Source organism: Cucurbita moschata, unplaced genomic scaffold, assembly GCF_002738365.1.
Source record: "Cucurbita moschata cultivar Rifu unplaced genomic scaffold, Cmos_1.0 Cmo_Scf00002, whole genome shotgun sequence".
In the NCBI taxonomy this organism is placed as follows: domain Eukaryota; kingdom Viridiplantae; phylum Streptophyta; class Magnoliopsida; order Cucurbitales; family Cucurbitaceae; genus Cucurbita; species Cucurbita moschata.
The window spans coordinates 5,407,815-5,425,527 of record NW_019268518.1 but is presented as its reverse complement, the minus strand read 5'-3'; the positions used below and the strand labels follow the sequence as shown (position 1 = coordinate 5,425,527).

General features: G+C 37.5%; 2 protein-coding genes across 2 annotated transcripts; both read right to left on the bottom strand.

The window, feature by feature from the left end:
- Window positions 1-3,037: 3,037 nt before the first annotated feature.
- Window positions 3,038-10,587, bottom strand: LOC111459475 (protein ENHANCED DISEASE RESISTANCE 2-like). Its single transcript, XM_023102404.1, has 21 exons — window positions 10,155-10,587; window positions 9,260-9,334; window positions 9,122-9,175; window positions 8,972-9,037; window positions 8,838-8,899; window positions 8,124-8,251; window positions 7,988-8,034; window positions 7,803-7,903; window positions 7,492-7,587; window positions 7,338-7,402; window positions 7,178-7,249; window positions 6,810-6,956; window positions 6,400-6,713; window positions 5,363-5,426; window positions 5,091-5,266; window positions 4,538-4,639; window positions 3,964-4,014; window positions 3,737-3,880; window positions 3,563-3,658; window positions 3,379-3,480; window positions 3,038-3,280 (listed from the first exon to the last, which is right to left on the bottom strand). The coding sequence occupies exons 1-21, from the start codon at window positions 10,305-10,307 to the stop codon at window positions 3,188-3,190; spliced, it is 2,208 nt and encodes a 735-aa protein (XP_022958172.1). The 5' UTR covers window positions 10,308-10,587; the 3' UTR covers window positions 3,038-3,187.
- Window positions 10,588-12,291: 1,704 nt separating this feature from the next.
- Window positions 12,292-15,875, bottom strand: LOC111459485. Its single transcript, XM_023102416.1, has 2 exons — window positions 15,304-15,875; window positions 12,292-14,450 (listed from the first exon to the last, which is right to left on the bottom strand). Exons 1-2 carry the CDS (start codon window positions 15,529-15,531, stop codon window positions 12,525-12,527), a joined length of 2,154 nt encoding a protein of 717 aa, XP_022958184.1. The 5' UTR covers window positions 15,532-15,875; the 3' UTR covers window positions 12,292-12,524.
- Window positions 15,876-17,713: the final 1,838 nt, after the last annotated feature.

Below are 17,713 nucleotides of genomic sequence, written 5' to 3'. Positions count from 1 at the left end.
GGGGGGGGGGGGGGGCAGAAAGGTAAAAGAGAGAGGAAAAAAAGGCAATAAAGAGGAGGGAGAAAAATGGAAACACGGCGTAACGGGCGGCGGTGGAGGGTATCACGTGCATGGTGCGTGCCGTTGTGGGGCCCGTTGGCACGTTCCACCGACGGGATACGCGGTGATCAAAAGAATAAAAATTATTTTTTTTAAAAAAAAAAAGGAAGAAAATGGATGAGCTTACGGTGGAGCCCACCACAGAGAATCAGTCACTAGACTCCAGCTGTGTCACCATAACACAACACAGAAGCCGACTGTAAACAAGTGTCCAACGTGCTCTCAATTAAAAATAAATTATATATATATTTTAGAATTCTCTAATTTTTAATTATATTTAAAATTATATTGAAATTATTAGATACAAATGTTTAAATATTAAATTTATAATTTAATTACAAAAATTTAAAAAAAAATACAATTTATTAAATATGGTTAGAAAGAAAGTCACCGGAGTGGGGCCCGGGGTCACGTGACATTGCCTCGTGGTCCTCACCTTCCCCCGAGTTTTTTCAAATAAATAAATAAATAAATAAAAATTAAAATCAAAGGGGGGACAAAAAACATGATCTGATGACGGGAGTATCGTGGGGCCGCCCACACCGGATCCCTGTGAATTTTTATTTACCAAAAAACGCGTTTTAATTTATTTTTGGTCTCTGTACAGAGTTCCGTATACGTATTGTGTAGAATATTTATTTATTTATTTATTATTTGTATCCATACATTTCTTATTATAAAGTTAATATATTGTTCTTCGTTTGACCCGACAAAAAATATCAACCTCGAACCGACTCGAATTTTCAATTTGAAAAACGTTAACCCAATTCAAATTTTATAGTTTGTATTGGGTAGTTTAAATTGTCGAGTTATTGGGTCATATGAACAGTTTATCTATATTCACTGGTCTATTTTCTCCGATAGTAACAATGACCGTCAATCTCTTCAAAGTGATGATCGAGAGAAGAGAATGACAGTGGTCGACAGCGATAAACGTGACGGGACGTGTGGGACGTGAAGAAGAAGAAGAAGAAGAATATTAAAAGAATATATTTACCACCTCACTATACACAGTCAGCAATTAAACCTCCACGTCATTTTTAATTAGATTGACTTTTGTATTGAAAATTGGATGAGATATAATAATGTAAGATGTGTAATAGATCTCAACAAATATATTATATTTGATAATGGGATGATGCCACGTGGCAGGACACTATAACCATTTCTTTGTGACCGTCGTTTAATGATCAAGCCCTAGCACATGGTGGGGACGCCCCCATGTGATTATATTTTTTTTTAATTACGGACATAAAAGCCCATAAGCCAGAATACCAAAACTACCCCTATCCTATCGTTCACTTTTTTAAAAAATTAATTTTTATTTTTATTTTTTTGTTATGCACGTGCCACGTGGGTGCCTTAAGCATGTGCCACAAACATGGGGTCGGAGGATACCAACCTAAGAATAATTGAAACCATCTAAAATTACAAATTTGCCCTTGCAAGAGACTAATTCCCAACAACGTTTTAAACATTCATGACTATGTAACTACTCTAACTCCACACTTAACATATATGGTTTTTTAACTTTCTTTCTTTTAAATTTTTCCTCGAGATATTATAACGCTTCCATTCTTATAAGAAATGTTTCGGTCCCCTCTTTAATGGACGTAGGATCTCACAATCTACCTCCTTGGGAGCCAGCGTACTCGCTAGCACACTGTTTGGTGTCGGTGAGAGAGGGAAATGAAACATTTCTTATAAATGTGTGGAAATCTCTCTCTAATGAACGCATTTTAAAACTCTTGAGAAAAAGCTTGAAAGGGAAAGGCCAATAGGGATAATATTTGCTAGTGGTGAGTTTGAGTTGTTACAAATAGTATTAGAGCTGGACAGTCTAACTCCTAGCAAGGATGCTGGCCCCAAATGTGGGATGTTTGAAGAGGGAAAAAAACATTTATTATAAGGGTGTGAAAACGTTTTCCAATAAACACGTTTTAAAACTGGGAAACTTATGACAAAACTTATGACAAGATATAACGGATGAAAACGGACGATATCTGTTTGAAAAAATAGAAAATAGAAAAGAGAAAAGAAAGAAAAGGGTGTTTTGGAGAGAAATGTTTGGTTGTATTGAGAAACAATGAATTTGGAAGGTAAAGATGGAGAGGGGCAGTGTACCTTTCAGTTGTGGTTGAATCATCATACCCCACAATTTTATGACCATTATTATTTCTATTTATTATTATTATTAATAATTAATTATTATTATTACCCTTTGGCCCTTCTTTTTTGGATTTTACAAGTAAATTTCATGGGGCCATTTCGTCAGCTGCTTCAGTTCAACCATCGACCAAATTTGGTTATATATATATATATATATATTATTATATAATATATAAACAAAGACAACAAACAGCTAAATTAAAATTATAAAAAGTGGATAATACGATATTATGAGCAATTAACAAAAACCTTTAAAAAAAAAAAAACACAAAATTGAATGCTCTTTAATTGTTCTCCGTACACAAATTTAATCTCTTCATGGAAATTGTTCTCCGACATGATCATATAATGTGTTTCATTTTCAATCACGATCGTTAAAATTAAATGAAAACAGTTGAATTTGGGCCCGACCTTATTTGACTTTGTCGGCCCATTGACAATGGACATATCAGGCTGATTTGATCTTACTGGGCTATTGGGCCCAGAAGAAAACTGTTATTGGGCCTAATACTTATTCCGTGTAATTTTTTAAATCTAAATAAAAATAAAACCTGCCGCATTTTCTGTATTTACTTCAGATGGGTTAACATTTCAAGAAAATTAATTAAAAAATACTTTTTTTATTTTTTATTTTTTATTTCTGTTTAACTAAAAGAGCCTGATGGAAGAAAAGCTCCTTACAAAAAATCAGATATTCTATACAAACAATGTTAATAAAAAAAAAAAATTAAAAAAAAAAATCAATGTAAATCTCTTTTCTTCTGGCAACCTTTTTTTTTTCTCAATCAAATCAACTCAAAGTTGTTGGGATCGCGGGGAAGAAAAGGGTATGATTGATTAGGATCCGGATTCGAGTCCGGAGATTAGTGAAGACTGTTTTGTCCTCATTCACATGCTTTTAGAGTAGGGATAGAGGTTTTCATGGTTCTACTAGGACTGATTTAGCCACGTCCAAATGATTGAGTCGACACGTCCCCAGAAGGATTTCAGGGAGCTCCTCTTGAGTGTTGCCCTGCCAAAGAAGAAGCAATTGAAAACATTTCACAAGATTGTAGCTCAGCACTTCCAGAAGAGTGTAGGGAGTTTGAAAGAGTTGGGATATGGTATTACCTGAATTACAAAAGCCATTTCTATAACCAAGTTGTTCAAATAACCAAGAACAAGACTGACCACCCCCCTTGCCACCGTTGAAGATCCAACGTCAATTTCAACCTGCTTTCTCACATAGAAACAAGGAATTACAATACCATCGCGAGAGGGAAAGAGCATTAGCTATGTTGTTTTGTTACTTCACCTCTAAATAGTTCTTCCCACTAAAGTAATGTACTTCAAGTGCATGCCCCAACAAGCATGCTTTCTTTCCAACACTTTGCTTCACTATCCATGATCCCTAACAATGTAATTTTCAATGGAGAATGTCAGTAACACACTTCTTGATTCTTCATAGGTACTAAGTTATGTTACTGACCTGAGAAATGTAAGGTATGAGCTTAAATCTCGAGTTCCTGAAGGCGTCGTCCCCTTCGACAAAGCTTTTGAGCAAGGGACTGCTTTCGAGAGGAGTCCTCATCATGTAGTACATTGCCAAGGTATACATGGTCGAGCCAGGAACCTAATTCACGTTCATGGTAGCAAAGGGTGAAACTTCCATCTACTCAATTATGGTGGCTGTGAAGAAACTTTAAAACGACTTACTTGTATGTTAACAATGAAGAAGAATTCAGGTCCACCACGTTCAGCATAATTCTACATACATATAATCAGCATTAGTGTCACAGTCCAAGTCCACCGCGAGCCGATATAGTCCACTTTGGCCCATTACGTATTGTCGTTAACCTCACAGTTTTAAAACGCGTCTGTTAGGGAGAGGTTTCCACACCCTTATAAGAAGTGCTTTGTTCCCCTCTCCAACCGACGTGGGATCTCACAATCCACCCCCTCGAGGGTCCAGCGTCCTCGCTGGCACACAGCTCAGTGTATGGCTCTGATACCATTTGTAACAGTCTAAGTTCACCGCTAGTAGATATTGTCCTCTTTAGACTTTCCCTTTTGGGCTTCCCCTCAAGGTTTTAAAACGTGTCTGTTAGGGAGAAGTTTTCACACCCTTATAAAGAATGTTTTGTTCCCTTCTCTAACCGATGTGGGATCTCACAACCAGGATGTATGATTGCATTATCCTCACTCATGTGCTGTGCTCTTGCAAGTAGAGAGCATGTAGTTTAAAAGGATGGTTTTTGACAAACTCGTGTGCTAGAAAAACAAGCCAGACCTGAACAATACTACCCGGACGCCCACCCAGATTATCTTCTCGTCTGTCTGACCTTAGCCAGTCTGCACCAGCCAGTTGCATCAACGTGCCATTTGCCTTGATCTGACAGAGAGAAATGTGGTAAAGAATCTACAATTGCGTTTGGTATTACCATTAATGTTACTACAAGATATCCCATCTTTGCCAACTATATACATTCGATGAGAAACTGCACAATATACATAGGATCTCCCCTAAACTGATCGAAGAAATAATGTACTAAAGAAAACAAACAAGAAAATAGCAGCTTAGCCAACTAACGTCTATGACGCTGTCAATCTTAAATGCAGAAAATATTACTCACTGTATGTACACAATCTGAGAACCATGTAGTGCTTGTGAAAACTTTTCTTTAGTTGAAAATGAACAGTTTTAAAACCTAACACGAATGCCAATAAATTTTGTGGTTCCTCTGTGTGTTTTGATTTTAGTCTTGGCAATTTCAGGTAGGTTACTTTTCTTTGTACGCTGAATCTCATCATGAAACAACATAGCCATATACATAAAAGCATACCTTCCGGCTGTCCTTCAAATAGTCTTGTCCACGTATCAGAAACAAAGAGGGATCTGCTGATGCCACGCTGCAGGGAGAAGAATGATTTGGATCTTTTGGAAGGGTGGACCCATAGGAATATGGCGTACTTTCTTCTCTAGGCAACTCAGGTAATTCCGCATAACCTTTCTTCTGAGCTGAAACACACAAATTATTCTATTGATTAGAAGGAAATCTAAATAAACTTTATAGTTCCACATTCAAAATAACTTTAATCACCGCCAACAACTGACCGGAAAGATCTTGCAACTTTTTCACAAAAACAGCTGCTGATGAAAGTTTGTTCTGGGGCATATTCTGCGGATCATAAAAAGAGCATAATGTTCCCTACAATGAACTGATGAACATGCAAGACACAATCAAACAGTATTCATTAAATGTTTCTGGTATGGTCACCGATGCTAATGTTAGAACAGGTTGTTCACTTTGAGCATAAGTTCTCGTGACTTTGTTTTTGGTTTCTCCAAAATGCCTTGTACCAATGGAGATAGTTCACTTTGAGTATAAGCTCTCATGACATTGCTTTTGGTTTCCCCAAAAGGCCTCATACCAATGGAGATAGTGTTGCTTACTTATGAACTCATGATCTTCCTCTTAATTAGCCAACGTGGGACTTCTCCTTTCAATAATCCTTAACAATCTTCCCCTCGAACAAAGTACACCATAGAGTCTCCTTGAGACCTATGGAATCCTCGAACAGTCTCCTCTTAATCAAGGCTCAATTTCTTTCTCTAGAGCCATCGAACAAAGTACACCATTTGTTTGACATTTGAGTCACTTTTGACTACACCTTCGAGACTCACAACTTCTCTGTTCGACACTTGAGGATTATATTGACATGGCTAAGTTAAGGGCTGACTCTGATACCATGTTAGAATTACGACCCTCCATAATGGTATGATATTGTCCACTTTGAGCATAAGCTCTCATGACTTTGCTTTTGGTTTCCCCAAAAAACCTCATGCCACTGAAGATAGTGTTCCTTACTTATAAACCCATGATATTTCTCTTAATTAGCTAAGGTAGAGTACTCCTTTCAATAATCCTCAACAAGCTAATTCCCAGCCACAGATGACCAGCTATATGAGACTATGTAATGACAAATAAGATCTCAGAAGTTGGGTGATGGAATGATCAACAAAAGAAAGGATACAGCAGCCGAACATGTCCTAGTTTGTGTGAATACAGATTTCCGATAGGAAAGAATGCACGTCCAAGCAGAAATTGGATCCAAAAAAGTTGGTATAAATACGCAAGTATGAGAAAGTACCGAAGAGTGCTGTTGCAACAAAGCCGAGTCAGCTGTCCATTCATTCTCATACTGATCAAGTTCTTCAGGTTCAGGAACATCAAAGAACTCATCCACAGCATCATTTAGCCCAATCAAACTAGCACGGGGCATTTCCACTTCATTCTCTTCTGAAAATGCCTCTTTAATTTTCCTCATTTCTTCAGGAGAATGTATTTCTGTCTTTATCTCATCCATTTCATTCTGGGGAAACTCATAGAGTCTAAGGTCTCTAGTAGATGATGAAAACTCTGGGGAAGAGTCACCAACCTTGGCTCTGTATAGCTCTCTTATTGCTGCATTATGCATTATAAATTGAGAAAAAATCCCACGTATATCTAAAATAAAAGCTAACATGCATCGTGAAGACGCTCTAAGCTGTACGCCGGTACCTGCAAGAGTCTCTAGCATCCGGATAGTAATAGCTCTTGCAGATGAAGGGCGCAGATACAGTTTCCAGAACTTCCAATCAACTGCAAGCATGTGTTTTACCAGCGCATGTTTACCTTGGTTTACTGGAGTTATAACGTACCCTCCACCTGAAAGTTCATCCATATAAGATTCTCGAGTATTATAACAAATTCCAACCCACCCAGTACTCGGAAGGTAAAAATTTCAGTGTGAAGCTATTAGCAGGAGCAAAAGATGCTATAAAAGATGGAGAAGAACCAAGGTGATCGAAGCAAATGGGTTGAGAATGAATGTTAGCAATGGTATTGTTTACAATATCTACAAAGTTAACTAGTATTGCATACGTTACTTTTAAGGCTAGCACGAACGTAGTCTTTCTGTGGTGGAAACTTCATGTGAAACACAGAATGATAGAGTACCACTGTGACAGAAACAGACGAGAGAAGATAGTTGTAGGTATTATAGGTTTCAAATTTCTCAAACATTCAATTGCTCCCGAAATTTGTTACCATATGTGCCATCTTCTTCTCTTCTCCAATAGCGACGCAAAAGAAAATCTCTTTTTCTCATCCCCCTGCAAATCATTTGCATTCAGCATACATGTGTATGTTTTTTTGCTTACTAAAATACTAGAGTGAATGATACAAGATTGGAAGTTCTGACCAAGGGAGCCAATCACGATATAGTTCCATATGTATGATATCTGTATGACCATCAAGGTGTTCAACCAAACTTCCACGGAAGAAGCAGAAGTCCCATCTGTAAGACAGTGTGAAGTTTAGTTCACTAAAGAAAATGATTCTGAACAAACCGTAACCACAATTTTCAATTGCAATCCATGGAATCTAATGAGGAAAAAGGAAAGAAGAAAAGAAAGCAATATGAAGCATACAGAACTTGGAGCTTATTATACGGTTCCTAACAAACACCATCATAAAAGAGTGAAGAAGCAAAGTGTATTATAAAAATATTACTGTGATCTTGACGGGCCAAGAGACATGATGGTCCGAAAAATTTCTTCTGAAGTTCCAAAAACCATACCAACTGCCATTATAGCAGGATGATCATCCCATTGCTGACAAAGAACACAAATTATCAAACAAAAAGATCAATGAAAACATTCAACAGAACAGGTATGGAGTTAAGAAGGGAAACTTACCCTCCCATGTGAATCATTATCTTTTGCTTCTTTGAAAAACCGTAACCCTGCATACAATCGAACTCAACATATAATAATAAGGCAGCCACATATCCACTTTGGCTACTGGAATGCAAATGAGAAATTCAGGTCTTACCATTCTGACAACCAAAAATTTTCCAAGAGGAAGGTGCAATAACATCAGATGTCATTGCTTCCATTTGTACAGAGGAATAAACAGTCCGGTTGCTTGACTTACAATCCATTCTTTTTGACCCTCGAAATCTATCCAAAAAGGAAAAAGAAGATTCTATGGATATGCGTCAGATATTCAATACTTCTATGCATGATATTCCTTAAACACACATACGATGTTTCTTTAGACTATAACCAAATTGTTATAACTATATTCTCATTTTAATCAAACCCTCTTCAGATTTAAACATGCTGCATTTACGACTTCAGCAACTGCACGCAAACAATGCCAGACACTCTTTATTAAGTAGTATGTCATATGATCAGTTTTTAGAATACTGAGAAAGATGAAAGAAGATAGAGACATCGTATGTGTGTCTTTTATGTAAATATGAATTTTATACAAATTCACAAAAAAACTTTTACTCAGATCTTTAGTCAATCTGCTACAGATATGATTCTTGTTAATGTCCATCTATCAGTAGATAGATTCAAAATCTCTAAGTTATCATTCAAGTTATGTTAACAACTAAATGCTGTTCGTCCAGAAAATTTGACAGAATCTTCATAAAAAAATCCAAGGAGGTAAAAGAAGCGAAAAAGGCTACAAAGAAAATACTGAAAAAGGAATGAGATTGACAGATTTCTTCTTTTCTCATCTGCAACTGATGCATACCTCAGAGCTGGATACTGTCTCTTGGAGCGATCCCAAAAATTCCTTGCTGGATCCGGACAGTCCTAGATGTACAGTGAAAAATAAGGTCTCAGCCATGAGAATAACACTTCGTTTGCAAGTACAAAATTTTATACCTTCAATGTAGTATCAAGAAGTGAGCGGATCCATCTTGCTGCATCTTCTGGGCTGCTGGCTCCCAACTATATAAAGTTGAATGTAAGGAAGTTGCAATTGAATTCATTCCAAATTTGTAAGCATGTCGTTTGGCATAGAATTAACTTCACCTTGAGTTGATCATTTTGATTGACGGTATTATAAAGTGTGAAGATGAAGAATACCTGCAGATTTCAAATGAAACTATCAATACAAATTTGCCCAAGAACAAACCAATTCAGAGATACTAGTCTCTACAACCAACGTACCTTTCTATTAATACTCTCCCTCCCATTATCTGTAACACGAATATAGGAGTCAATCACTGCACTTCGATTTGGTTCCTGATGAAAAACATAGACTAAATTAGTGTCATTTGTTTTTTAATCGTTTCAGGATTTTGGCAGAAACAACAAAATGCAAATGCCTTCGTTCCAAAGCAGGTAAATTAATCGTTTACTTTTGCATTCAATTCTTACAAGTCTGCAAGTCTCTTCAACTATTCAATTATTAAAGAGAAACAGAGAACAACAGGAGAAAAAGATGAACAGAAAACTATTGGCACTTTATTTTAGAAGATCACGAGCACAACCAGACAAATTTGAACCCAATTTCTAAAAGTTCCACATTGTTTTCCTCGAAGGCTGTGCTCATTGCCAATTAAGCTATAATTCATATTTGCTCATTGCCAATTCACAATGACAATAAGTTCAGTTAAAGCCATAATTCGTATGGATGTACATACACAACTCTTATGAATGTCCATATCTGTAATCCAGAGAAGTGCAATAATCCACACAGATCAGACAAAAGCCGTAACATGAACAATGTGGACCCGGGCATCTCTTATCTTTTTCCAATTTCCATCTATATAATGAAGAACAAAGTAACATATCAACCAGAGTCCAATAAACTTAATAAATGAAGAAGAAAACAAGGATTAACGTATAATTTTTCCGAATAAACACTTAAACAGATTTGAAATCGACATTTCCAACCTAAAGATAAGAAGAAACGCTAAAAAAAAAATCAAAACCACCAAATAACTCGCAATTAAACACATCCATCCTGCAAAAATTTCGACCCCAAGAAACATGAACGGGCGATAGAAAACAAGACCACACAAACGAGTTCCCAATTAAATCGTGTGAAATAAATTCTTACCTCATCCTCAGAAACAGGGACGGATTTGAAGCTCTTGAGGCAGTCATCCTGGAGAACGAAGAATCTCTTCTTCGAGTACTGCAACCCGAACCGATTGGACCGGATGAGATACAACCAACCTTCCATTTTGCCGTCATTTTTAGGGGCCCCCATTGCAGAAGGTAAACCAACGCCCGGATTCAGGAACAGATGATCTTTAGAGCAATTTCATTGAAATGGCGAATGGCGATCGATTTTAATACCAAAAAATTCCCCAAAGAAGGCTTGAAACAGAGAAATGGAGAGTAGTGATTGAGATTTGTAGCGTATGATTATGAAGAAAAGAGACGTTGAAGAAACGGAGGATTGAAATGACTCTCTGATTCCGACGAAGGGAATCAGAGAATCAATGGCGGCAAAATCAGAGTTCAGAATTCGTTCCTCTTCGTTCTTAATGTTCGTTTGTTCTTTCTTTCTCGTTTTTAAACACGCTGAATTTTGGCGTACAAGAAAAACAATTACCATATCCGAAATTACTATTTTACCCTTCTAATATATATACATATATTTGTGATTTTAATACCTAATAATCAAATATCTTATCCACTAAGAATTTCCAATAATTAAATTTATATGATTTATAAATTATACTTTAATATAATTAATTCAAATAATTAATAATTAATATTTTTTGTGGATTTTTTATAATAGAATATTTAAGACTATAAAGGAAAAAACAAATTAATGAAAATATGAGTTTTTTTTTAATCCAAAAATGGTATGGTCGGGAGTGAGGGAAACCAAGTGTATGGTTCCCAATATATTGGAATGTCAGCCCTTAAAAAAAATTGACTTTTTTTAAAAGTCAAACCACAAAATCTTTTACTTAAAAAAATCTCTTCCTCTATTCAAAATAAAGAAAAATATTTATAAAAAAAATATCTCTCACTTACTATTTATGCAAATGAGGGTAGTAATGTCATTTCCAGAAAGATGCCCTACTTCTGGAATAACAAAAACAAATAAAACAAGTCATTTAAACAATAATGATTGTCATGAAAACTAAAACCCAGGGGTATAAGTGTAAAATCAACTCAATCGACTCGGTTTAATAAGTTAAGAATATTAATAAAAAAAATATATTACATTTGTTATATCTTGTTGACATAACTATTTGATTATTAGACATTTTAAATAAAACCTCCGACCAAACAAACTCTGAAAGATCAAAAACATCATTGAGTTTTCAATTTTACGTCTGATAAATTTTTTACATATTAAACATTTTAAAACAATTTTGTGTCTAATGGGATATTAAACATTCAAAATTGTGTCCAATATCGACACTTAGAGACTGATTATACACCCTTGAAGTTTCGAGGTTTAGTAAACATAAAATTGACGGTTTAATGATGTTAGACATATTATAAAATTCAAAGGCCTATTTAACACGACCCTCAAAGGATCAAGGAATCAAACTTGTAATTTAAGCTATTGTTAATCACTTGTTACTAATAAGTGACGAATCACCTTAAACTTTAGGTTTAGTGGTGGTCTGTAACAACTCAAGCTACTGCTAGTAAATATTGTCTACTCTAGTATGTTATGTATCATCGTCAGCCTCACGATTTTAAAATGCGTCTGATAGGGAAAGGTTTCCACACCCTTGTAACGAATGCTTTGTTCCCATCTCCAACCGATGTGTGATCTCGCAATCCACCCCCTTAGAGGTCCTACGTCCTTGTTGACACACTATCTGGTGTCTGACTCTTATACCATTTGTAACAAACCAAGGTTACCGCTTGCAGATATTGTCCACCCATTACATATCGTCGTCAACCTCACGATTTTAAAACGTATCTACTAGGGAGAGGTTTCCACACCCTTATAAAAAATGTTTTGTTCCCCTCTCCAACCCATTTATATCGATGGTATCTCTAATGCACGTATTCAAATCACTAAGTAAGAATATTAATGATCTAACGATTCGGGCATGTTTTTCTACTCTATCTTTCCTTATGACTAGTAAAGGGGAACAACCGACTCAACCTGACCTGTTTTTTCTTCTCTATCTCTCTTTATGACTAACAGAGTGGAAAAAATCGACTCGACCCAACCCGACCCATTATGCCAATTGTATCCGTAATGCTCGTATTCGTGACGATGAAGCTAAGAATTGCACAATCAAACACTTATACCCAATTCTCATACAGAGAAAAACCATTTCTCTTTATGTACACACCAACCAACCCCAGCTTAACAGAGAGACACAAAACAGATAATGCTCTCTAAACTCCCTACCTACCCCTCTCCTTGTTCCTCTTTTCTTCCCATTATTCATTTACAAGCCACAATACTAACAGCAATCAAAACAGCACCAAAAATGTCTCATTACCTTGCTTTAGGTTGTGATCCACAAGATAACAATGGCTGCAACAGCCTCTGAGCCGATGGACTACCCAGAAACGTAGCCTGCGATCGACTAAGCATCTCCAGCATCGATGGAGTTTGATACGATTGAAACAGGCTCGAGCTGTCGGTCGAGTTGCCTCTTGCTGTTGCTCGTTGCCAAGAATGTGAGCTTAGTCCTGAAAGAATGTAGGCTCTTCCTGATGCCTCATATACATGTCTGCTGGTCATCCTCTCTTGCATTTCCTTGAGCTCGGCGTCTAAGGCGATGCATAATCTGTCGTGAGATTTAGCCGAGACGGTTTGTGATAATGTCATCCTGCATTTCTCTAGTATGGTAACTGCACCGGCTAAGTCTCCCTGTTCTGCTGCGATTCTTGCTTGTGACATTGCCTTGGCTGCTTGAAGTCGGTTGCATTGTCGATCGACTTCCACTGAAAAGACCCCTTGTTGTTCCCCCATCTCCGGTCTCTTGATCCTAACTTCATCGCTTTCGAGTATTGTCGTTTGTTTCGTGATTGGATCCCTGTAAACGCATCGGACTTTGAGTAGTGGCGTTGAATTGGTCGAAGGCTCTACTGGGACATTGACCGAGACTAGAAAGTCCCGCTCTTCATCGGCGTACAAGTCCCCGACATTGATGAATCCTGTGCGTCCACCAGCCATTAGATGACTTGGGTAGCTGCCAGCTTTTAGTGAGCCAAGATGAATATTTGGGTGCACACATTCAATTGCTACTTGCAGTTCTTGCACCACGACACTCAAAAGCCCGCCGATGCACTGCGCAAATGCGTCTTGGATCACAGCTTCGGTCTCGATGAAAGAAAAGGTTCCCCCAGATATCTCGGAAATCGAGTGCATAGAAGAAGCATCATGATCTGCACCAAATCCAAAAGAGTGAACTGGGATCTGGAACCCCGACTCGTCCTTAGTGTGCATCGACAGAGGGAGAAGCAACTGATAGTTCGGTTGTGGTTGGTTAACCCCCGAACCACTGACTGTGTATGTATCCTGGCCATCCGACAACAGTATAATACTCGATACCGCGTTCTTCTCCCTTCGATCTTCCATTATCTTAGCACCCTTTCTTAGACCTTCAGCAATGTTGGTTCCACCATTTGCAACTAAAGAATTAACAGCTTGCAGGGCCTGTTGACGACCGGTGTCAGTCATCCGACGAAGAGGGAAGAGTCGGCGAGCTGTTGAAGAGAAGGCAATCACCGAGAGTCTATCACTTGAGCTAAGATTTTGTATCACGAATCCCATTGCTCGTTTTAGCAACGCGAGTTTAGTCCCTGCCATACTACCACTGATGTCAAGAACCGTTACCAAGTCAACCGGTGCACGAGGAGTCCGAGAAAACTGCGACAAACAAACTTGATTTCCAGTGCAGTTTTGTCTCTTATCCGAAGCAGCAGCTTTAAGATGGACGAGTACGGTGAAATCATCATAGGATTTGGACTTCGGAGCAGCCGAAATCTCTGGATATGTTTCCATTTGTATGATTTTCGTGGAGTCACCATCTACACTGTTTTTGTTGCAAGAACTTTCAGCACAAATAGTCTGGTTACCTAAGAGTTCATCGTCATCGAACACACCGGGCTCAGGAGCCTGACATAGTGGAACGATGAGGCGTCGGCTCAAATCTCTTCGAGGAGGTGGTAATCTTCGGACGACAGTCTGATTCCAACCAGCAGGACCGACTGATACTCTTCCAGGAGGAGGATCCAAATTGGGACCTTGCACAGGAATTTCTTTCCATTGAGCTCTGCAGACAGGGCATATTTGATTGCCATGTTTTACGTTCGACACGACACAGTGAAAATGGAACGAATGTGAACATTCAGCAGTAAAGATAGCGAGCCCGCCTCCCTGTTTCATCTTCGTTAAACAAATCGAGCACGTTTGCTGAATAATGGCAAGACCAGAGATATCAGTCCAATGAACTCAGCAGCAATAGCAGTGTATCAAATACATGAATGTTTTGAGCACAAATTTGACGATCTTCAACAACTTCTTAGGTATGATTTTAGCAAAGTTTAAACAAGTTCATCAAGAGCCCATCATCTCCAAGCGAGGACTCCACCCTACACGGTATGGTTAGCTAGTCAAGCCGACTGCTATGTCCGCTTTAGCCCATTACATATCACCATCAGTCTCACGATTTCAAAACGTGTCTATTAGGGAGAGGTTTCCACACCCTTGTAAGGAATGTTTCGTTCTTCTCTCCAACCGACATGGGATCTCACAATCCACCTCCCTTGGGAACCCAGCGTCCTTGCTAACACACCGCTCAATGTCTAGCACTCATACCATTTGTAACACCCCAAGCCCTGTCCACTTTGGCCTGTTACGTATCGCCATTAGCCTCACAATTCTAAAAACACATCTATTAGGGAGAGGTTTCCACACCCGTGTAAGGAATGTTTCATTCTCTTCTCCAACCAACGTGAGATCTCACAACAGGAAACTCAAAAACTGAGGCCGAAGCACGCTAGAGACGATATTGTAAGATGATCTTCGTTTAAAACTCGACAACAAAAGGTATAATACACCTACATGTATCAAAAAACAATAGAGCCATAGCCTGTAACAGCCACAAAAGGATTGAATTCACCAGGAAACTTAATCTAAAATGGAGTAGACCCAATAAAACACCACTAAAGTTCGTAAGGCCTCTCGTGAAAACAACAAAACAGGATTCAAGATCTACAACTTTGAGCAAGTAGAATCAGTATTTGAGTATAGAAAGAGAGCGAACCTTTGAAGATTTGGTGCCATTTTTGGAGAAACTTAAGGCATGTGAAGAAGGGATAGGCGTAGAAGGGCGAGATGAGCCCCAATGTGCAGGGGAAAGCAAGGCAGCATCAGAGAATCGCTCAGTGGAATCACAATCAGACGAAGGAGGAGAGTTTTCAAGTGTTCTTGGAACAAAAACACAGAGATTAGAACCAAGAGCTAGCTTCATCTTCCTCCATTTGCTACCCATTTTGGTCAAAAACCCACAAACAAATGCCAAGAAATGAAGCAAATAAGCCCTCAAAACCCCCAAAATAGAAGAGATTATACGATCTTACACAAACCCCAGATCTGAAACAGCCCCGTCTATGGGTGAATTTGAGAGAAATGAAATGGGGTTTAGTAAAAGTTGAGAGAAGAACACGAAAACCAAGAGAAAAACAAGTGTAATGGGGAGAAGGGTATGGATTTATGAGCAAAAGGCATGGCTAAAAGGAAGGGATTGGGGCTGCCTCGCTTGGCTCTATCAAAGTCTTCTTCTAGTTGCCTTCGTTCATTTCAATGGCCGCCAAAAAGGGTTGAGGTTAAATAAAAGGCACATAAATTACAAACCCACGTTTTGGGTTGAATTACTTTACCAAACAAATCAAACTTAATTGGGATTTTGATGAATATGCTTCAACAACACTAGATTATGTATAAAAAAATAAGATTATATTCTCTTTTGTCTCGATCTATAATTTCTCCTCGATGTTCTTCCACAAATCATATTCGATCTTCTTAAGAACAGAATTCTCGAGCCTAATTGGATATTTATACTTCAAATCTTATCATTTTTTCGAAAAGGGATATCAAATCATAAACATCTGGTACCATATTCATAGTTCTTCGTAATCCTTTCTCTCGTGGTATGCTATACTATGCTCTTTGTTTATGGCAAGATACCCTTTCAGCTCCTTTTTCACCTTTTGCAAATGGCCTGTCCAATCTCGTCTCCCTCTCTCTAAAAGCATATCCATTGATTCTTTGACTTACGAACTAATCGAGTTACGTTAATTATTTTGTGGGAAATGTTCGTATTACTACTAAAACGATACGATGGATCTGATATTATCCTTTTTGAACTTCTTCTTCTGAGCTTCTCCTCACAATCCACCTCCTTGGGTGTCAACGTTCTTGCTGACACACTGTTCGGTGACTAACTTTAATACCGTTTGTAGTAGCTCAAGCCCACTGTCGTTATTTTCATATTTTGAAAATGATTTTAGGATTTACTGATTAAAATATTTGTTTATTTGGAATTTATATTTTATTTTATTTTGGAGATAATGATGATGAGGCTCACCGAGCATGGCACACGTGCACATCATCACGTGCCATGCAACAGTCAGCAGGTAGTGATTTCCATGTCAACCCTTAGTTTGACTTTTTGTGACAAATCTCACCCCGACATCTCATCAAATTGAGCTGGTTTTCTCCCTACTTTTCAATTTCTCTCTTTTCATTATTACCTTTAACATTTCAAACCACTTATTAAATTTTATTTTTTTATTAAATTTTTAAATAATTTATTTATCGTGATTGTCCGGTAGTCATCTAACTTGGGATTAGGGCTTCCCGAGTACGGGAGCCTTCATCCAACGAGCATATCAGTATTTTCCTTCCATATGACCTATTAGTTTTTCAAGAAACTGATAGAATTTTAATATATGATAGTACTAACGGACTGGAATTTTTTATTTTTATTTTTCTCACGAATAATAACGAAATAAAATAAAATAAATAATTTATTTTTAATATATGCTTTTAAAAGTCTTAGTATTATAGACATAGGATGATGAGTTTTAAGCTTTGAAGAACAAAGTGGGGTTTTGTTTAATTATTATTAAAAGTCAAATTTGAAAACTTTGACCATTCATTATCAATAAATTCAACTCCCAATCAAAAAATAAATAAATAAAAAGATTTTCTCCTTTAGAATTCTCCACATTCATTGCTTACTAATGATTTTGTTTGTAAATATATTTTAAATTTTAATTGATTATGTTTATTTTTCGATCAATTTTCGATTTTGTTTCGGTCGGTCGGTCGGTCGGTCGTAGCTTTTAAAATAATTGCTCGTGAATTAAATTTCTAAATGTTAATTTTAAATATAAACCAATAAAATAAAATCCAACTCATCTTTCCGGAGGTACATGGGTTGGGTTGGGTTGGGTTAGAAAAATCTTTTGAACTAACGGGTTAATTGGATTGGAGACCCGAGTAACCCAAATAAAGTTTCTAACCAAACCCAGCTCAAACCTATATTTTTGGGTTGGTTCATCAGATTATTTTTTTAATTATTTAAAAAAATCATATTTATCTATAATACAGGTTAACTAAGGATTCTTGTGGTTCCGGAGAATCCAGCTACAGGAGAACTACCCCTTTTC

What these genes read in the sequence shown, in the direction of transcription:
- LOC111459485 (XM_023102416.1), bottom strand. Translation starts at nt 15,531, where the DNA reads ATGGGTAGCAAATGGAGGAAGATGAAGCTAGCTCTTGGTTCTAATCTC. An exon ending in ATGGCACCAAATCTTCAAAG is followed by an intron (nt 14,451 to 15,303) that starts GTTCGCTCTCTT and finishes GCCATTATTCAG; the next exon opens with CAAACGTGCTCGATTTGTTT.
- LOC111459475 (XM_023102404.1), bottom strand. Translation starts at nt 10,307, where the DNA reads ATGGGGGCCCCTAAAAATGACGGCAAAATGGAAGGTTGGTTGTATCTC. An exon ending in AGAAGAAGATGGCACATATG is followed by an intron (nt 7,250 to 7,337) that starts GTAACAAATTTC and finishes TTTCTGTCACAG; the next exon opens with TGGTACTCTATCATTCTGTG. An exon ending in TGTTGCAACAGCACTCTTCG is followed by an intron (nt 5,427 to 6,399) that starts GTACTTTCTCAT and finishes TATGATCCGCAG; the next exon opens with AATATGCCCCAGAACAAACT.